General features: G+C 43.1%; 1 protein-coding gene across 1 annotated transcript in view; it reads left to right on the plus strand.

The window, feature by feature from the left end:
* The first annotated feature begins 9,963 nt into the window (after positions 1-9,963).
* Positions 9,964-22,538, plus strand: part of GRIK2 (glutamate ionotropic receptor kainate type subunit 2) — a 626,277-nt gene continuing 613,702 nt past the window's right edge. The window contains exons 1-2 of the mRNA XM_047761628.1: positions 9,964-10,073; positions 15,252-15,658. Of these exons, the coding sequence (XP_047617584.1) occupies positions 15,544-15,658 (115 nt within the window). The 5' untranslated portion in view covers positions 9,964-10,073; positions 15,252-15,543. The remainder of the gene's footprint in view (positions 10,074-15,251; positions 15,659-22,538) is intronic.

The raw sequence follows: 22,538 nt of genomic DNA on the forward strand, positions 1-22,538 counted from the left end.
ATAAACTACATAAAATATTGATGCAGTTAAGTGATGCATTGCTGTTCTACATCTCTTTGTACTCAGATTTCACGTATGTTTACCAAGAGACACTGATCTGGAAGCGGATTGAAACTGTTATATAGTAAAACTTGGAACAACATATTGTAGAAATAAAAGTTATTTTCCAATTCTCCCACTTTCCATTTGTATACAGAGTTTGGGCCTACGTTTTGGTCTTAACCTCTTCCCTGTTCATTTTCTTCTCATTTTCAGCTTAATTTGCAGAATTAAAAACCGTAACTGAATTCTCTTACCTCTGTTCCCTGTGCTCCAACAGTGCACATCCAAACAAGCCCATGGCGGCCCTGATGGAGCAGCCTGCGTGATCCTTTGGTCGGCAGGAATGTGACAGGTAGGAGATCAGCAGTGTCCATAACCTTAATGAATGTCAGCACTTGAAGCTGGGCTCACCTGCAATAAGAGATTCAAAAACTGCTAATTAGCATCACTACATTAAAGTAGAGGAGGAAAAATCTATTGGCACCCTGGTCAGTTCTTTCTACAGCATGGATAACCTTTCCAGGCAGGGCCCATTATGGAAACAATCTTGATTCTCTACCCAGCAACTTCCTTTGTGATGGACTGAATCAATCAGAATGTTTCAGTGCTGAATGAAAATTAAATAGAAAGCCCTATTCGATATCCTGAACCAGGTTACAGAGTTTGCCCAAATCCTGTGACATATACAAGTGTACTCTACCTTATTGTTGGAATAACCCTTTGAGAGGGCTGGACTGCTCTATGTTGAGAAAATTAGAGTAAGACCTGGCACGTACAGATTCTTCTATAAAAGGAACAACTAGAAAGGTATTACTATTATGGATGGATGGTTATTACTAGAAGCGTTTTTATCTTTAGTTCTCATTTATTGCAAGAATTATGCTCTTGACAAAGAATATCCTTTAGTTTCTGTTGAGAACACTCTGAAGGGATCAGATCAAGTTCTGGGGTTTTCCTTGGACTCTAACAAAATCTGAAGAAGAGCCCTCTGCTTGCTTTTAAGCTGGTCTTCCCTCTGAGAGGCATCTGCTTCTGATTTCTGACTCCAAACAAATCCTTTTCTCAGGGGGTTGCTGAGGGAACAAATCTGCTCAATCCAGGTTGCTTCATATTCCTAGCCCTCTGTATTCCTAGCCTAAACTGTTGGACTTTCTCTCTCACAGCTTAGCAACAACATCTGAAACCCTGGGGATAATAGACAGAGAGCTGGGGCAGACACTACTTTATCCTCTGATGAGCCAGCAAAACGATAACACTACAAAGTTTTGAATCCTAGTTTTGCCTTCACTAGCTGTGTGTCCATAGGCAGGTTACATGCCTCTCTGCGTGTTAATTTTATCATCCTTAAAATAGGAATTATACATTTGATAAGGCTGTTCAAAGAGTCATATGATATTTCATGTGAAAGCATTCTAGAATAGAGTAGGACATATAAATAACATCCCCCCCAAATCTACCTCCACCTCCAACCTTGTATTAAATTTCTAGAAAGAGATTAAGGGTAGGTAGGAAAGGGTCCTGAGGGATTTGTGTTTGGCAGTTCCTTCATGATCTGACAAATTAGATCCTATGCTTTGAGGAAACTTGTTCTTCTGTCCCTGTGTGCCTTATCACACACAGAGTGGGAACCTCTCTCTACTTATCCATGTGCCTAAAGACTTTCATTGCCTTTATATGATTTCTTTCCTCCTTTTTTAGCAGGTGGACTAGGGAGTCTAGTAAGAAATAGTTTCTAATACAGTGCTTCTCTAATAGATGCCACTTGCGTTCCAATACACTCCAACTTTAGCATCAGTGCTTTTTACACAGGAGGAGCAAGGGTATCATAGTCTTACTAATAGATGTTACCTTGTGTCTTTAGATATATCTTACAAAGTACATTGCCTACATTTTTCCTCATTGTTTTATCTTTGTCTAAAATACAATAGGCATTCAACAAATACCTGCTAGAAGAATAAATAAATTAGCTAGGGATTGAAGTAGGACTTGGATGTTTAGAGATTGGTGAGAGTGGTGGGGTGGATTCGAGGAAACAGTACAAAATAACCTCAGGAATCTGAAAGTTATTTTAGGAGGAAGGGTGAGTGAGAACCTTTGATGCTCATGGATTTGTAAGTCATCCAAGTAGGGTACTTGAGGAGTACTTGCGTTTTGGTACTCTTTCAGGAGTCCAGGCAAAAGTGAAACCACTAAATGAGCAAATTTTGACACTGAGAATGCTGGAATGCTTTCATAAATATGGAAGACATTGAGTGGAAAATTGTTTACACATGAAACAATGAACTGATTCTAAAAGCAAGTCATTTAGCCATTTCCGGTGACCTGGAAATGTCATAGACTTGTTGGGTCTCCAGGATAAAGAGGAGTTGTATGTCCTAGGTGCCTGGTGAGATGAAGGAAGTGCACTAGAGGAGGTGCTCAGATTTCTCTTCCACTCCTTCTTCCCTGGGTGAGGGAGGGACATCTTCTTTAGAAAATATAGTGGTCAGATGCCTTGAGGGTTCTGAGACTGAGCAACAATGACCTTCTCTGATGCACACTTTCCTAGGCAGATGTAAAAAAAAGGGTCCCAGAACAATGCACCCACCCACCCCACAAATAATACAACCTTAGCACCACAATATGCTCTGGAGACCATTAGGATTGACCCCAACTTGCCTTTCATCCATATTTATATCTGTTCTAACAAGAAGCCTGGGGCTTCCAGGTCATCCTATATCACTTCTCATCTCCAGATTTCTAGGAACATCCCCAAATCCAAAACCTTCCCACAGTTCCCCTTGGAACCCAGTTTGCCTACAGCTTCTCTGAATTATCAGACTGATCGCTGTTTCCCTTCCACACCACTGCTGCCACTGGGCCTGGACATGGAGTAGATGATCTTATTGCTTCCAGATATCACTGTTCATTCTTCTTTCATAAAAATCCCTTGAACTTTAAAGTTTATGCCATCAAACAATACCATTTGTTAACCCTCCCTTTTGTGCCTGTGTCACTCCCAGCCCATTCCTTAAAGATGTTGGCTCCTCACTGTCATTACCATCAAAACTATTCCTGTAACATCATTGATGAGTTGAATATCTGCAATACATTGGCCCCTCTCCCTTGACCTTCACTCCTCCAACATCTTGTTCTCTATCTACCTTAGTCACTCACTCCCAGAGTCACTCCCTCCAGCACTGTCCTATAGAACTTTCTGTGATAGTAGAAATATAGATCTGCACTGCCCAATATGGTATCCACCAGCCACGTGTAGCTATTGATTATTAGAAAAATGGCTAATGAGCCTGAAGAACAGGATTTTAAATTAAAATTTAAATATAAATCACCGCATGTGGCTATTGGCTATCTTTAACAATTAGATCTTAGACCTCATCTTTATCAAAATTCAATTGTCACTAACAATTCTCAAGCCATTACCTCCTATCTTTCCAATTCACACACTTTCTCTCCTACTCCAACTATGTCAAACTTTCACCAAAGGGTGACCCTGCTGATTCTATCAGCTTTTCCCATCCCTTGTTGCTTCTTGTGTCCTTACTTTTCTCGTTAACCAGTTTGGATTCCAAAATCCATTAATATAAGCATGACTTTGCACCTACATTTGTCTCTATTGTCCCCAATTTCCTCATCACACTTGCTTGGCAAAACCTAAACCCTGCTTAAATGTAACTTTTCACCTACTCCAGACCTTCATTTATGCACAGAATATGATGAATGTGTAGTACACAACTATGCCTATTGATTAGATGCTTAACTCTTAACTTCAAGTGGCCCTTAGTGTTGGCCAAATATCCAACTATATTTCATTATCTTTTCACTTTTCCTTTCTCCTAAACAAAATTTTACATGTTCTCTATTCTCCATAAACATCTAATATATCCTCCCCATTCAAGAACCTCTTCTTATGTTTTTTATTCTTATTTCATGATGAAAATGCAAAGAATAACAAGAGGATCTTACATCTTCTTCCAGTTCCTATTTTATCTGTACTTTTCCCTTCTCTTTATGAAAAATACAGTACTTAATCTATTAAGTGGGACTAAGCAAGCAGGCATCTCCATGGGAATTAAGATGGAGGGAATCAGAGAATGACAAGGAAGGTGTCTACCAGCAAGGGGCTTTGGAACTCATGTAAGAAGCATAGGTTCTCAGCAACACACTTACCAACTGGTTTATGCCTGTATTATGTATTATGCCTCCCCTCCTATTACTTTGATTAATTTACCCTTCTATTGAAGGCTAATCCTACTGCTTGTGTAGCAGATCCCATCTTCCCTTGACTAGTTTTTTTTTTTTTGTCTTTTTCCCTTTTCTTGAGCCGCTCCCTTCGCATATGGAGGTTCCCAGGCTAGGGGTCAAATCGGAGCTGTAACCACCGGCCTACACCACAGCCACAGCAACGTGAGATCCGAGCCGTGTCTGCAACCTACACCACAGCTCACGGCCAGAGATCGAACCCGCAACCTCCTGGTTCCTAGTCGGATTCATTAACCACTGTGCCATGACGGGAACTCCCAGTTTGTTTTTGTTTTGTCTTTTTGTCTTTTTAGGGCTGCACCCATGGCATATGGAAGTTCCCAGGCTAGAGTCTAATTGGAGCTGTAGCTGCTGGTCCACACCAGAGCCACAGCAACACCAGATCTGAGCCACGCCTGCGATCTACACCACAGCTCACAGCAATCCTAGATCCTTAACCCACTGAGGGATGCCAGGGATCGAACCTGCAACCTCATGGTTCCTAGTCAGATTCATTTCCACTGTGCCACAATGGGAACTCCCTCTTGACTAGTTAAGGACATTCATCCATCTCTCTCATCATCAATGTCAATGTATCCCACTGCTACTTCTTTTCTCCACTTAAGAGCAAAATTCCATGAAAAAAAGTTTAATTCTCCATCTTTAATTCCTCTTCCAGTCTCCCTTGAACTTACTTTAGATATGCTTTAATCCCTATCACCACTCCAAAACTATCCTCATCAAAGTCACCAATGGCCTCATTATTTAATCAAATAGCCAATTCTCAGTGCTCACTCATCTGACCTATCAGCAGCATTTGCACAGCTGAAAACACACTCATTTGGGGAAACACTTTGTTCACTAGGCTTCTTGAAAATATTTGGTTCTTCTCCTATTGAAATGGCTGCTATTTTTCTATCTTCTTTGTTGTTCCCTTCTTCTCTCCTCAATGTTTACACTTTGGAATGTCTCAGTGCTTGATTTTGAAAATTCCTCACTTCTCTGTCTGCATTTATCCCCTTGATTTTCTCATTTGTCTCATAACTCAATGAGCTGATGACTCACAAATGTATACTTCTCCTCTTAGCTCCACAACCTATTGTATACAACTGTCTATTTGGCATCTCTACCTGGATGTTTTAGGTATGTTAGAAGCCTCTGAAGTTCAAATTCTCACTCATTATTCATCCAATATTGTCCAAACCTGCTCCTCCTATAATCTTCTTCATCTTAATAAATAACACTTCTATTTCCTAGTTACACAGGCCAAAAATCTTGGAGTCATTCCGCATTTGTTCCATCATTAAATTCTCTCAGCCTGGAGTTCCTGTCGTGGCGCAGTGGTTAACGAATCTGACTAGGAACCATGAGGTTGCGGGTTTGATCCCTGGCCTGGTTCAGTGGGTTAAGGTCCGGCGTTGCCGTGAGCTGTGGTGTAGGTTGCAGACATGGCTCGGATCCCGTGTTGCTGTGGCTCTGGCGTAGGCTGGTAGCTACAGCTCCGATTCGACCCCTAGCCTGGGAACCTCCATATGCCGCGGGAGCAGCCCAAAGAAATAGCAAAAAGACAAAAAAAAAAAAATTCTCTCAGCTTTACTTAAAAATATATCTAGAATCTGACCACTTCTTACCACCCCTATGCTACTATCCTGTTCTTGTCCACAGTCCACTGATAACTGGATTATTTCAGTGGCCTCCTAACTGGTTGCCTTGCTTCCACCCTGTTCTTAATTAAGATTAGTCTGCTTAAGAGAGCAGCCAGAATTGTCCTTTCATGTTTGTGTCAGGTCGTACCTCACCTCTGGTCTAAGCCCTTTCATGGCTTCTGTGTTGCATTCAGCGGAAAATCCAAAATTCCCAAGATAGGATCCTTTGCTACTCTTTGACCAGATTTTCTACTAATCTCTTATTTCTTCTCTGGGAATTGGCTTCTTTGCTCTTTCTTAGGGGCTTTACATTTTTTCCAACCACAGGACCTTTACACTTTGCTGTTTCCTCAGCCTGAAAACCTCTTCCTCCAAATATGCACATGGATCTCTCCCTTACTGCCTTCAAATTTCTACTCCAGTGTCAACTAGTGAGAGAGACGTTCCTTGGCTACCCTGTATAAAATGACATCGTTCCTTAACCCCTCTTCCCAACATACCCTTTTCTGCTTTATTTTTCTCTGTAATACGCCCTGCTACCTGACATATTACATATTTGCTTTTATATTTGTTTATTATCTATCTTCCTGCCATGAAACTGAAAGCTCAGTGAGGGTAGATTTTAGTTTCTTCACTGCTGTTTTGCTAGCACTAGAGCAGTGACTTACAGATAGTATGTACTCAATAAATATATTGAGAGATTTCAGAAATGAATAATTGATCCCATTTCTCAAGGGAAAATACTATTCTGAGAGAAAAATCCAATGGATTATATCTAATTAACACCTTAGTGTAATTTTTGTCCAATTACAGCTAAAAAGACATGAGGGAATGGGAACTGATGTTGTTGGACAAGGTTGGTGGCCCTTAGCCTGGGGTTGAGGGACTCCTCATCAGCCTACAGTGGGCTGTAGGTGCTATGTGCTTCTCCTATTGAAGTATGCGGAATTTCAAGGCTGTGTGCACATGTGTGCATTTTTTTTTTCCATGTAGAGAGGTCTGTGGCCCTAAAATGGAGTCGAAGTCTTTGAAGTTACTTTTAGTGCTTACGTCATATGATTCTAAGTTTTGAAAGCAGATGACAGGAGACAGGCTGATGTTGCTCAGCACAGCTAGAAGGCAGTCTCAGTTCTGCCACATCCTGAGCAAGTCAATCCTCTTTTCTCACTTTGATTTCTATTGCTTGTGAAATGAAGGCATTGGACTAGATGATCCAAAATAGTATCTTCCAGTTGAATGAATGCATTTAATTCAAACAAACCAGACCCAAACAAAGAAAACAAACAAATAAAACCTGGGTGAAAGCTTGGAAATTCACACTGGTCCCTGCTGGGTCCTTAGGAGTCAGAATCCTAGACATGCTAATATTCTAAGAGTACTTTGAGAGGGAAAATGGAGAAGTGGTTCCTGCATAAGACTTTAGCTTAGGGACCCAGTGACCTTCACAGGGATGGGAGATTAGGTCTTAAGGATGACCAGAAATGGAAAAGAAAAAAGTTCGCTGCTTCCTTCACAGAGGCTTGGTGTCTGATTCCTTAAGGTGTAACTTCATAAACCTGAAATTAATTATGGAAAAGATCTTACAGTGTTGGAGAATTTTATTGTGAAGGTTTGAATGGATGTATATAGGCTAATTCTCCCTTGGTAGTCTGCTTTTCTCACTAGAATCCAGGTAACCTTTTATTATTTAGGAAATGAATTTGTCACAACATGCATAAATTTTATTTCACTTTTCTCCAACACAGCAGCACTGAGAGGAAGTTGTTCCAAGCCTCTCCTTCCCCAGATATAATGTGGTCTTGGGGACAACAGGGTGGTAGGTGGAAGGATGATCCCAGTGATCCCTTCATTCTGTCATTCAGCACTTACTGCATGCCAAACCCTATGTTGATCACAAAGTCAAATGAGACACACTCCCTATTCTACATGCTCAGAGTCACAACAAGCAAAACTGGATGCCTTCACCCAGGGATTTGCACTGGAATCTACTCTGTGTCCAGCGTTTTGCTCCTCCCTCCCTGGGAGTGGGAAGGCGGATTGTAAGATGACAAGGAGAGTGTCTTTGGCGGGTAGACAAGTTGTCTTCATCACTCCTGTGGGGGAATGGGATTGAATGGAGTATTCTTTCGGGCCTGGCCCAAACTCGGCTGTGCCTCGAGGGCCCATTAGGCTGCAGGTCACAGCAGCTGGAACCCAGGCGCCCAGAGCCGGTCACGCGTCTGTGCTGCCCGCTCCACAAGGCACAATGGAGTCATTGACTATTTATTTACTCCATACAACAAGGCCTCCGTTGACTTAATTACAGCAGCCTCCCTTCCACCAACGCAGGGATCTTTAAACGACTAAGGGGCTCTCCATTGCCACTAACTTATCTCTCTTTAACCTCTTTAAAACCGGGCAGGCACAATAGGTATATAGGGAGCACGGAGAGCCAGGAGTGGTGACCGAGATGGTAGACGGGGTTTTGCTTGAGTGCTGAGTAGGGTGTGTCAGGACTGAGTTTCTGCGTGTTTCAGGGTTGAGCTGAGCCAGACGCTGACCCACCGCCAAGGCCTCACTCTACAAGGGCTGCAGAGAAGGGAGCAGCAAAAGGACACACACTTGTCTCCAGTACACACAGCTGGTCCCTGGGGACGCAGAATCTCTCTACATTTGGGCCTTCGGAATTAAAGGCTGGAGTGCCCGCGGGGATGGGAGCAGCTCGGGGACTCAGCAGAACCACCAGGATCTCACCTGGCCCCTTCTTCCCTCCGCACTTTGAAAACTGACTGCCGGCCCCGCACCGCCAGGCCTGTTCCCGCTCAGCTTGGCTTAAATCTCCTAGCGAATCGCTGCTCTCCAACTTCCTCTGGGGGCAACTTGCTTAGTCTCTGCTCTAGTTAATATTGTAGGGCCGAGGATAAAATAGCAACGGTATTGAATAGATGTTGACTTTTCCGACCCAGAGGAGCGGAAATCAGGGATTGTTTGCAGAAGCTAATCTTTTCTACTGAGAAGCCGGGGGAGCCTGCTGAGCTCGCCGCCGGGGGCCCCTCCCTGAAAACCAGGCTGCCGGGAGCCTCGGGAATTTAGGCGCCCCTCCTCAACTAGGGCCTATTTAAGAAGTCATGTAGAGAGTTTGGCGGACACCAGGCCTGGAATATTCCCCAGGATGCTTTCTTCAACCTTAGAGTCTGCCCGACACCTACCAGATCTCAAAACCAACTGCTTTCTGCGATTTGTTTGGGTTGGGAATTCAGGGACCTGGGGGTGAAGGAGTCGTCTGCCTTTAAGGCGCCAGACAGGCACAGAGACAGTCCGCCGACCTCCCTGCCTCCAGACACTTGAGAATGTGCCTGTTTTGCTTTTAGGAACGGAGGCAGGGAGAGGGGCGCCAAGATTCCCGGAGTCTAAGGTGGGGGAGTACAGGCAGCAAGGCAGAAGCGCGTTGGTGGGATGCATTTGAGGTGGAGGTCAGTCAGGGTGAGACGCAGGTCAAGACCTTACCCCGCAGACCTCAAAGGGAAATGGCAGCAGTTGGACTAAGAGGGCCACTTTGGAGACTACCAGCTGCTCCCCAAACCCTGGCAGCAGAGAAGTTTCCGTTGCTATGGTTTCAGAGAGGCATAAAAGCCACCACCCAGAACCAAACGTGCTCGGGCTCCTTATACATATTGTCACCACCCAGGGCCAGGCAAAGCCCTTGACGATTTGTATCACTCCCTAACTGAGCATTACGTTGCTGTCTCCCCATCCCTAAGCAGAGGTGTATGCTAGGGACTAAATCCAGGCCGGGGAGTTCATAACTTCCACGTCTGTGTGAGCGCCCGGAATTTTCGCACTGTCGCTCCTCCGGTCTGGGGCCGAGCGCTGCGCCCTGGCGGCTGCGGCGGCCCGGAGCGTGCAGGGACCGTAGGGAAAAGAGTGCGGCTCCTTTAAAGCAAGAGGCGAGGAACCCCCGCCAGGAGGCGTGTCTGTCTCCGCCGCCGCCGCCGCCGCTGCAGCTCCACGGTCTCTGTCTCCTCCGCTGCCGCCGTCACTCGCGCTCCGTGCCTGCGGCTGCGCTGCTCTGTCCCGGAGCCGGGGACTTCCCGCCGGACCTCCTCCGGCCGCTCCTCCCCGAGGACCACCCCTCCCCCTCCCCGCCCACCTAACCCCCAGCGAAAGGTAAGGACTCCCCTCGGGTGGGCTCCGGTCCGGGCTGCCTCTTTAGGTGTCTGTTCCCACGGGGACAGGAGGGACCCGGGGTGGGCATTTGCCTCCAGGAGAGTAAGAAGACAACCAGCGGCGCGGCGGAGCCGGGTGCGCTCGGGGCACCCGCTGGCCGATTCGCTGTGAGTGGCTTTGTCCCGCTCGCCTCAGCAAATTCCCGTCAAGGATGCGACTGGCTCGGTTGGCTGCAGGCGCTCGCGTTCTCCACAAAAACCATTTAATAAGTGGACGTGTCAGGAAGTGGCCTCAGCTACTGGGACTCACGCGAGGCGAAGAGAGACAGATGGCAAGAAGCTGTGTATCTGCCTGCGGGTCTGACAAACTCCCCAGCCTTCCTTCCATCCTCCTAATCGTCCATTAACCCTGCTCCTTAGTTCTGTGCTGAGGAAGTACAGACATTCATTCTAACGGGTGCCAGTATTGAGAGCTTCTGAAAAAACTCGGAGGGCGTCCCATTAAGATGAGGGAAGTAGTGTCACCATGGTGGATCATAAACGTCAAGAACTTTTAATAATTCTCATCCTCTGACATTTTTTAGCTTTAAGGATTTCTTTACTAGACAAGGGGACCTAGCTAAGGCTTCTTAGAAAATCATTTACAATTTAGGGACTAGGGAATGTTAGAAAACTTACTATGCTCTCCTTTTGATAACACCCAGATTACCTTCTATTATTTCTTCATCTTCATACTGTAAGTATTATGTCATCAGAAATTACCTTATGGATTATGATTATTTTAATTTAACAAGAGGTGATTGATTCATTTGAATCTTAACTAGTGTGTAGGTTAGTTGCTGGAAGATAGATACTGATATTTCAGTCTTGATTTGTCTAAGTTCATTACACTTGTAACTTTCTATAAAAACACTTCTGTAACCACCAAGGCAGCTTCCAATAGCCCTAGTAACTTATTAATTATACAAACAAAACAAAACACACAGAATGAAAGTGTTAGAGAAATAAGTGATGCTAGAAGTCTTTCTTTTCTGTTTGTTTTCTATTTCAAATCTATTGAAGATTGCACAGCTCTGAAAAAAAAAAGTTGCAGGTCATGTAAATCTATTCCAGTTCAATTTCTTAATTAAGATACACTACTTTTCACATCTAAAAATTAATTAAAACTCTAAATGTCATTAATCATCAATGCAGCAGAGTGTTGGTGGAACAGCTGATATGTGTTCAGAATCACAAGGGATTGCATAGCAGCATAACATTCATAGTTAGGAAGGGTGAATTGCAAATATGCAACAGTGTGGTTTTAACTGATATCAGCTTTGACATTATTCTCTGGCACCTCTAATGCCATGGATGAACAGGCTGTTTATTTTAGCTTAGCTGCAATACAACAGGCCACATACATGGAAGAATAGGTCAGGTGTTACTATAAGATGAGCTTTCTTAAATGTCACATAACAGCAGGACTTCCATGACAAGTCAGGTGGAATTCTTAGAAAGAATTCCATGTGAAAAACTTAAATATAGATATGTCTTGGAAGAGCCTTTGAAATACCTTTGAAATTCTAGTTGTCCTGGGAAATGTATTTGCTGTTTCTTGCAAAAGGTATAGGCATTTTTAAACATTGTGCTATAAGGATTAATACACATTTGTACATGCCCCAGCAGGTGGCAGCTAACTAGAATAAGATTCATTTTCACTGGGAAAATGGAAGACTAAAATTGCTTCTCAAGTAATAGTGCCCAAGAATAAGAGGTCATTAGTGTCAGTAAATATAAAAATAGAGTGAAAGATGAAGCTAATGGCTTTTTGTTGTTGTTGTTGGAACAAGTTCTGCATGAACATGAAATGTATTTTGTTCTTTGCTAATTTATCATAAGCTTGATATCTCTTCATGTCAGCCTTCTGTGTGGTTTTTAAATTTTTTTGAGGCTTACTTTTAGACACAGCTCTTCTGTGTGTGTGCATATGTGTGTGTGTTTGCAGTTTGTCATCTCTGCTTTGACCTTGGAAACTACAGAGCTTTGGCCCCTAGAAATAAAGGTTACCATATGGTTAAAATGAAAAAAAAAGAGAGAAAATAAAGGAAATGAAACTATGGAATAAGGTGTGTAAATCTCACTATTACTAAACATATATGATCGCTTGACACCAAATAATATTTCGTGTTTTTTTTTTCCTCTTTGAGAAAGGAGCAAATTACTAATTTACAAAGAGTTAAATCTGATCACTGAATAGTATATAAAAACTGTATCAATCCTTCATATAGCTCTAGAACCATGATATATGCTATAAGTATTGTGGAGAAATTGTAATAACTTCAGTATTGCCTTATTATGTAAAGCATCTTCCACACCACCAAATCATTCTGTTCTACTATTGCGAGATGATTTTAGGGGTTTTGTTGTTGTTTGTGCCCTGGGAGTGAGTGGGGTTTAATGAGGAAGAATGAGAATTAATTTGATCAACCTTGTAACAGATGGAAATCTGGAGGTGGAGAATTCTAAAGCAATAACTAATTGTACCTTTTAGAAATGTCTTTAGCCACTGAACATTGACAGCATTATTCACTATTTTGAATTCTTTATGGTCTTTCAGGAAATTTTGTACTTAGAATCAAGTAGTTTAGTGCTCATGAGGGAACTCACAGTTAATGTAAGTGGCTTTTGTAGTAGTATGCCCTGGAAAGGGATGCCTAAGAGCACATCCTGGTTATACTAAGCAATCCCAGTTAAGTCACACTGAAATACACACACAACACAGTTGACAAAATAGTCCTCTTGACAATGTGAACAATATAATAATTCAAACTCCCAGAATCTGTAATGGTAGAAATATGCACATTGACACTTCAAATGGCACATTACTCATTCAATGTACAACTTTCAATGCTCTGCCCCAGAATAAATCTATTTCTGGAGCGCTGTCCGCGGTACTGAAGAAAGGTTGTCTCCTGTCTTGCAGAAGTTCAATTGGACAGGTGCGGTTGCTGTCTGTGGTGTTGAAGACTTTTGGATTAGTTGATGGATGTAAATGAACATAATTTAGCATATGTGCAAAATTGGTTCTTTGGGGACCAATTAATAGTAAGAAAATTTTGTGATAGGCTTTTTTACTGTTTAATTTACTGTGTAAGAACTTCATGAATCTGGAAGCTTGATCTTTCAGTTTTCAACTAGACACCCAGTAAATTATCTCACAAAAAACTAGTTAGTTTAGAATGCTAGTTCTAAGTATAAAACTTACAACTGTAATGTCAAATGTCATCATGTTAACAGAATACATGAACAAGGAGTTATAGTACATTTTGTTTTCTGAAGTTCTGTTAAATGCCAACTACACTGCAAAACTGCAGTATTTTGATTAGTCAAAACAGAACATGCTATTTTCAGATAGTGGATATCTATTACATTGACAGATGAAAAAGATAAGACTATATATTTTTGCTCTGGCAGTCATTATTATCTCTGCTAAGATCAAAAAGAAAAAGAACAAATAGGATGGAACAAATGAGACAGCAAATACAAGACAGAACATGTTGAGCTGTACATATTTTACAAGAGATATTTTAAATATGGACTGAAGGAGTCGCTAGATACCCTTGGTTTTACCACAAGGTGTTCCTTTTAAAGTGCTCAAATAGTCAAATTATTTGATTGAATTGCCTGCTACACTGCAGAACTAGCCATTCGTGATGCTTATTTTTGACACTGCAGTTATGCCTCCATCTTAAAAAAATCATTGTCTACTTAATGCTTTTACAAAATGTAGGTTTATTTTCAAATCAGCATTTTATAATATTTTAAGAAAAAAATAGATTCTAAAAAATCACCGTGATGGACTAAATATATTACACTGTTTTCTTGCTATCTGGAAGAAATAGTACCCATATCACTCCTTTAAAACTTAGATATTCATCAAATATGATATGATCTTACAGTTTTTTCATCAGGTTTAACCTCTGCTGTGTTAGTTGATTATGAAAAAATGATTAATTTTAAGATACAGGTCCAGCAATTTGCCTTTTGTTTTTCCTGTTCACTTAAAAATATAGTAATATAGTTATCACTATCCATCTTGGTTTTACTTACTAATGTAAAATATTAGGATTGGATATTTTTACCTATACGCATGTAGGACAGCATATTACCTAGTTCAATAATAAAATATATTCTATGTTAAACAAATATATATTTCTGTACTTTTTTTCTTGAATAAATTGGTATTTGTGGAAGCCAAAACCATCACTGTCTGTGGACTCTGAATATTCTGAGCAGAACACTAGAAAATAATAAGGTATTTTTAGACAAAACTGTGACACTCAGTGTTGCTCAGGCTATGATCCCATATTTCACCTTTTCAAGAAAAAGATATTCAGAAAACCAAAATGAGAAGAAATATGGGCATAAATTATTGAAGTCTTTGGAGTTTGCTGCACCAATTCAAACATTATTGTCTTTTAATATATGCACAAGTATTTTAGATAAGCTTAAAAATGGGTGAGAAAATATGATTCCTTTATTTTAATTCAACATTTTTCTCTCTAAAATGCTACTTGCAGAAATCTTATTTCTGGGTAGTAGTCAAGGAATGTCCCACTAAAGTTTTTAAAGACTTTATGTCTCTGGTTACACTTTAATCTGTATTAATTCCTGGGCAAAAATTTCAAAGTGTTAAAAGACCCTCTTTTAGCCTAAAAACAAACTACATTTGCAATAAATCATTTGGTCTTAGAGACCACGTCCTTTTTTTACAACTCCTAAGCAAAGAGACTTTGACTTAGCTTGTCATTTATTAAAATTCATCTGTTGATGTAGGGAGTCCACTTGCATACGTCAGTCACTATCTTAGTAAAGTCTCTTGGTGAAAATAAAAACACTTTTTTTCCCACATAAATCCGATTTCCTTGCAACTCAAGGTGGGCGATCAAATCGGTTGCATAATAGATATTGGGAAGCTCACTGGCAGAGAGCCTTAAGAGGCAAGCAGCTATCTCAATTTTTCTCACTTAATCTTGGCTTCACGTCAGAAGCTGTGCAGCAGTGCAGTAGAATAGGGCCTGGCAAAACCTTTGCGAGCAAAGCGCCTTTTGTGCTGGGACTGTGGCTCGCTACCGACGCCTTGGCCATTTCCAAGGCTGGATTTCCTATTGATTTTCCTCCTCCTTTGCTTCCCCAGGCTCGCGCGGCCGGACATTCTGGGTGTGCGTGCTGAATTTATCCCGGAGGCTCCCCGACTAACATGGATGTCCCACCATCCCTTGCAGTGGAAGGTTGCTCCTTGGCGCAGTGAGTGAAGAACATGCAGCGATTGCTAATGGGTTTGGGAAGCGGAGACTCCTTCCTCTCTCTGTGACCATGCCGTGATCGCGTCTGCGGCCACCACTCGACACATCCTCATTCCGACCCGTACCGGGAGCCTAACGCTAGATCGGGGAAGTGGGTGTCGCGCGTGTGTACACAGAAACACCATGAAGATTATTTCCCCGATTCTAAGTAATCCAGTCTTCAAGCGCACCATTAAACTCCTGCTCTGCTTACTGTGGATTGGATATTCTCAAGGAACCACGCATGTATTAAGATTTGGTAAGATTCCCTATCCCTCTTCTTCGCCTGGTATCCGGCTCAGAGGCAGCCGGATGTAAACAGGCGTGTTCGCTCTCCGGGCGGGTGGGCTCAGTGCATTTCGACCTGTTCGCTGCTCCATCGCCTTCCGGGATTTTAAAGGACCCCACCTGTGCTTTCCATTTCATTCCCCCCCCCCACACACACACCTTTTATTTAAAAAAAAAAAAATTAGCCGCGGGAGGATGAAGGGAGTGCCAGTGCGGTAGTGGTCGCGGCATTACCTCCCCGGGGTCACAGAGACGGTAGTGACGCTGGGGTACAGTCGCCGCTGCTGCGCCTGCCTGTCTCCCCGAGATCCTTCGGTGCTTGGCCGGCTGCTCCTTCCACGCGACCGAGCGCGCCAGGGCTACATGCCTCTCAGATCGCCCCGCTGATGAGTTAATATCTGGTAACTCTTTAGCAAGTTGGCCTCTGTTCGCTTCTGCCTGGGACCTGGACAGGTCCGCAAGTGAAAGGAGCAGAGCCTTTTGATTTCTTTTGTTATCAGAGAGCTTTTTCGGTTAATTTCACCGCTTTTCCAATCCCTGGTGTCTCTGAGGGGGCTTAGAGCTTTTAAAAATATTGTAAGGTTGAAGGCTCTACTTAACAAGGTTAAGCTGCTGCTTAGCTGAAGTGAAGGCATTCTAAGGAAGGGTTTTTAACTTGTGAGTCCTCTTCTCACAGCTTTCTTACTGGGCGTCCTGGACTAATAAACGATGAACAGTGGTAGTTGGGGCAGAGGGTATCTGTGTTTGGGAGTTTAAGACTGTGTCTTTATTTCACTTGTTTATATATGTATATGCACACTTATGTATTAAAGGACTTTATTGTTTGCCCAAGAAATCAGATTTCCTTAGAGCTCAAAGGAAAATCTAAATGTGAGACTTTGGGTGGAAACGCTGGTCATAAGATTTGCTTGGAGGAAATGAAGCATGGGCAATGGTTCAGCTGCTCTCAATGGCCAATGATGTTTCAGAAGGAGAACTAGTCAGAGAAAGTTCCCTTAAGTAGATAAGAGCTAGAGAGGAGAAAGCCAGCAGGGTAAACGCTCCCACTATGGGTGACTCCTTTGACAGTCTAGTGGATTTAGCCCAAAGAGTGCAGGAAACCCTATAATCCTGAGTATGTGTCTTTGAGATAATAGGAGAGACATTAAGTAACTCAGGCAAATTTAAATCGGAGGGTGATTGCCTGCACTTCCTATTAGGTCAACACCATCTCCTCTCTTTTCCCATGTTTTTTTCTATAATGATAAAATTTGTCATCTGTCTCAGGCTTTGTGGTACCAGGGTAGCAATGCTTTCCTATACTAAAAAGGGAGTCCAACCTTTCCTCCCCCACCCACACATAGACACCGGGAGTCCAGAAGACTGGTAATGACAAAAAAAAAAAAAAAACAATGAGTTATAACTGGATTCCTCCTGTAATAGTTTTCCTGCTTTCTTCATGCCTTTAGATGGTACTTAAGCACGTTGCTCTTGGCAACAAGCATCCACAGAAATGCTTGTTTCTTAGGATGAGATTAAACAGGTTCCTTTATCACTGGAAATGTTTGTGTTCAGCTGTTCTGCTTCAAGCATGGTAAGTGATACAGTTTGGTAGTTTTGCAGAATATTTTGAGTAATACAACCTACTTATTTGGAATACTGGAGGTATCTTCTAAAGTGTGTTTGTGAATCAGTGTTTGAGGACTGTATGGGAAAAAAAAAAAAAGCCTAGGAGCCAGAATACCACTAATACTCTAAAGATTTAATTATTGCTGCTCTGGACTTGCAGCATAATATTTGCTGAATCATTAGATTGTTACATTCGCTGATCATTTCATATCTTCATATTAAAAATCTTGGCGACCGTAGCAGAGTGTGTAGCAGCTTTCCAAAAGAGCTGACACACACACAAAAATACATTTTCCTAGACCATTGCTTACAAAGAATGTCCCTAAGAAATAGGGGAGTAGGAAAACACCTTCCCATCTGTGCCTTGATACCTTAAATCAACAGCCCAGTTCTAGATAACCTGTTATTTACTCCATCAACTTGAAACATCTTTCACGTGGAGATCCATTTTCCGCGACTTTGGACCTGAGTTGTGGGGCAGGATTGTGTACATTGTAATCACTGGAACACTCCTCTGTTGGGAATATTTTGATGCAAGGGCGGGAATTTTATTTTCTTCTGGGGAAAACATGTTTTCATCAGAGGAGTGGAGGTTGGTTGCACGAAGTATGAGCCCTCTTGAGAAAGGTTATGTCCAACTTCTGCTGAAAAAGCGAACCAGATCCTCATCCCTGGCCTGTGCCTTGAAAGGAAAGGGGTTGGAGCAGCTGCCTCTGGAGTGTGGGTGAGACCCGTCGCTCTGCTGAGGAAGTGGCATTTAGCCCCCTTCCCCCACCAACTATGGCGTGGCTGGCTGGCAAGGCCAGCCGCCGGGGAGCCTCCGCTGCGGCGCTATGGCAACCGCGGAGCCCCGTGCCGTGGCCGCACCAGCCCCCCTTCCCGTAGGTGGTGGAAAACCACTTTCCTGGGCTCTTTGCTGCCCTTTCCCCACTCCCACTAGGACTCAGACTTGACGGTGCATCCTCCTACCAACGGCTGCGGATGGAGGAGCAGCTTAGGGTGCTGACCCTTGCCAAGCCCCTAGCCATCCCCATCCATCTTCCGGGTGCTCAATCTCTCGTCAATTTCTCTCTCTCAAGCGCGCGCAGGGCACGCACCCGCGCGCGCACACACACGGCCAAGTGCGCTCCTGCGAAGCAAGTGACACACTTTGAGACAATGACTCCTATCTGGTCCCCAGAAAAACTTCCTGCAGTCGCGCCCAGAGTGCCTGTGTCCAGGCGTCCCTCCCACCCTGCTTGGCCTTGGGGGCCTGCCTGGGCGAGGCCGCTTAGCAAACACCTCCCGTGAAAGTCTCCACAGCGCCGACCCCAGGGCGCCTTCCCGAAGCTTTAAGGGGCGGGGACACGACCTGAGGGTCAGCTAAGAGTCGGCTCCTCGCCGTGGGTGATGGGTCGTGGTTGTTTCCCCCGCCTCCAATCGTGGCGCGGCCAGGCTCGGCTTCTTCAGAGCGACCGCCCAGCAGACGCGCTGTCCGGGAACACGGTAGATCCTGGACGGTTGAGAGTCAGGTCCCCCGCCCCAAGTCGAGTCCAACGACCCTGGCCGGCGTTTCCCAGTTTGGAGCTTGCGCCGCCCCCGCGGGCCCGCGCTCCCGCCCCGCAGCCGCCGGCCGCGCTGTGTAAATGAGGCACCTTTGTTCCCCCGCAGCTGCGACCGGACTAGGCTAGCTGCTGGAGAGGGCGAAGGCGGCATCCTTCCGTCCGCGGGGGCGTGGGCCACAATGCCACGGTCTCCCAGCACGACAGTGGCTCGGAGGTACTGCAACATTTCTTTTGTTACTTTAGCCACCCTTCTCTTCCGGGTTCCCTCGACCTCTGCTCTTGGAAACGTGTGGGGAGGAGTGGGACGCCAGCACTGGACCGGGCGCCACGCAGGACTAGCAATCCCTTGGCTCGGAGTTGGGGAGGGCTTTGGCATTTTCTTTAAGAAATCACTTCGCAGGCCACCACCTGTTTACAATCGAGCTTCAAGGTCAGGTGTTCCAGATTGCTTATGCGAAATGGCATTAAGAACTGCCAGGAGCAGAGAAGACTTGAACCCAAACTTTCTCCAAACTCGTGGGCGGCTTCTCCAAGCTCGTCTTAAAAGAGGAGTTGAGCTTGTGGGCCACTTTTTCCCTTCAGATGTTTCCACCTAGCTTTTCTCCTAGGCGTGCCAGTAGAATAGCTTTCTTAGATGGCTTCGCAGGCGAGGTCTCCCAGAGGCACTCAGACGTCCTTGGCACCACACATAGCCACCTTCTTGCACACATGTCAAAGGTGAAGGCCACCAGCTCAAGGACAGTTCAGATATAAAACTCAGAGAGAAGGAACGGAAAGGGTTCCTATGGAAATTCCCTCTATTTGCGGAATAGCCCATGTGCTCCCAGATGCAATAATCAGTAGCAGATGTACTACAACATCGAGGAATGCTAGTGAATTGGCTGGGCTTAGAAGCTGCCACTCTCTACAAGTTCTTTGAAAGAGATTTTTCTTCCTTTGGGAGGTGAGGTGGGCGGGAGGGAGGAGTGGCCTTACATCTGGAAGCTAGAAAACTGGCTCCCAGGGAGGCGGGGATGGGGGAGAAATAGCGGCTACTGTCTGCAACAGACTGCAACAGATAAAGCCCGAACACCTGCTTAGCTGAGCTCTGGAAAGCAGGGGAGGGAAATCTTTCCAAGAATTGCCAACACAAGGGCCACCCCCCCCCAAAAAAAAAAAAAATCTGTTCTTCACATAAGTTCTCACTTATTGTTAAAGCTTCAAAGGAATAACTCTGATGTGATCCATCAACAGAGGCACAGTCATTTCAGAAAATGACTTTGAAAAATGATCTTTTCGTCCTCTAGAAATAGCACCCCTTCTCCACACAGACACATGGAACTCAACACGTTTTACGGCTTTGTGAGGTTTGTCCTTAAGAAGTGAACCAGGATTTATTTGTCAGTAGTCATTTCTTCAGACAGACACCTTTTGCTTTTTAGTTTAATTCAAGTGATCATTGCAGTGTGTTCATTCCCTGAATTCTCAGATGACACTGTTTCAACATTTACTCAGCACAGGAAAGTTAATGTGAATTGCTCCCACACAAAGGAGGAACATAACATAGACCAAACACAGGATGTATCATTGATTATCAGAGCCTTTTCAAGTCTGTTCACCATCAAATAAAGTGTTGCATATGATAATGATGACAATCTTTGATTTTTTTTTAATTATCAACATATCTGATAAAGAAAATGCTTTGCTCTTTGGTGATAGAAATGCAAGTGAGAGGAATTCATTTTCTCCTTCTGTTCTTAGGATTTTACTGTGTTATTGTAGCTCCACTTACACTTATTCCTTGGGAATGGAATTCCTTCCATGTTGATGTCTATTTTTAAACATCCACGCAGAAAGTAATTCACTCTTTCAACTGTACTAGACTTAAATCATTAATCTACTGCATCCATTATACCTGGGGTTTTCAGGACAGCCTAGGCTTTCTTTGGTAGGATGGCCTGAATTATTAAAATGGGATTTTTGATAGTTTAGTATTTGGGTGGAGAAGCTTTATCTTCTGTGGGCTTTCACTTTGTACTCCAGTTATCAAGTTACTAGAAATGCTTCAGATGAATCTTAAACCCTAAATCTTAGCACGAAAGGTAAGGTCACAAGAGCCCGAAAGGGAAGGAAGTAGGTATACATCATCATTATTGACTGGTCTAGATTAAACACCTAAGAGGAAGATTTCAATCTGATAACATCATAAGGCTTCCTGTTTTTCTTTGTGGCTTCTGCTGACAATTTTGTAAGGTAATTAAATTGGCTGATTGAAGTCACGGTGGTCATGGGGCGATAAAGACCATTTGGATTTAATGGAATTTAAAACAACAGAGCACTGAACACAACTCTTGCCGAACAAGAATTTTAATGGCCCATTCCGGGTGCTGACTAAATAGAACGCCCTTAACAAGTTTAATCGAAAGGGCAAGGCAGATTAGCACTATATAGTCTTTATGGTTGAAGATTGGGGAATTAAAATTATCCCTTTAAAAGACTCATTAATGCATTATCAAGATTTAATGTAGGTTAAATAAGCTTTCTTTAGACCTTCACCGTATACTGTGAACCTAGGTTTAGGACCAATTTCAGTAAGGAAATATTTTTAAGAGGTGACTTCATAAATGGAATTATATGTGCCTCTTATTTCAAAAACAAAAGGCCCTTAAAATTCTTTGAGAGTATCCAGGACTTTGAGGGTAAGTGTTGGTGATGAATCCTTTCTTTTCGGTAACTGAAAAGAACAAATTTGACTTTTCTTTAAAAGTTTTGTTTTTGGTAATTTTTTTCTTGTAAACAATGTTTATACTAGAGAAGCTGCAAAGATAAATTTAAAAATTGGTCTACACTTTCAATTGAGTCAAAATATTTGACTGAGGTTTTATGCCATCTTTTAAATCCTGTCTTTGCTTTTTCTTTTTTGTCTTTTTAGGGCTGCACTTGTGGCATATGGAGGTTCCCAGGCTAGGGGTCGAATAGAATAGGAGCTACAGCTGCCAGTCTACACCACAGCCATAGCAACATCAGATCCTTAACCCACTGAGCAAGGCCAGGGATCAAACCTGTATCCTCATGGATACTAGTCAGATTCTTTAACTGCTGAGCCACAACAGGAACTCCTGTCTTTGTTTTTTGTTAATGAAATGTCTCCATTCAGATTTTCATGCCTTTGTGCATACATATGCAGTGTGTCCCAGAAAACAATAGCAAGTCTTTGCTTTATATTGAAAACACTTGTAGTGCTAGTCCCATGGTCAAAGTCAAGCCTTAATCTCTGATGAGATTATTACTTCTAACTGCTTCTTGCCTTGTGAAATTGTCTTCTCCAACTTGTCTATTCCTTTGATTATTCTAGACCAACCTGAAACCCAAGTTTTAAACATCTTCCAATTTTGATTGTATGTAATTGAAGAAAAAAAATGTTTAAAAAGTTCTGATTTAACCAAACCCAAAGCACTCAGCTTGGTGAGAGTAGGCTCAAAGGTCACCAGTTTTCCCCCTCTTCCCCACCCCACATTCCCACTCATTGATTCCTAAACAAGTAGGCTTATCTGTCTTTTATCTCACACCTTTAGGGTCAAATGTTTTATTCTGTTGTATTTTCAAAGGGTCAATTAGCTTATTAGATAAAATGAATCTAGTAAAACAGAGTAGGAGGTGAGAGAGAAGGTCCTTAAAATCTTCCTGAAGGATTTTTCATTTTCCATTTTATTTTTTGTA

This window comes from Phacochoerus africanus, chromosome 2 (assembly GCF_016906955.1).
Source record: "Phacochoerus africanus isolate WHEZ1 chromosome 2, ROS_Pafr_v1, whole genome shotgun sequence".
Taxonomy (NCBI): Eukaryota; Metazoa; Chordata; class Mammalia; order Artiodactyla; family Suidae; genus Phacochoerus; species Phacochoerus africanus.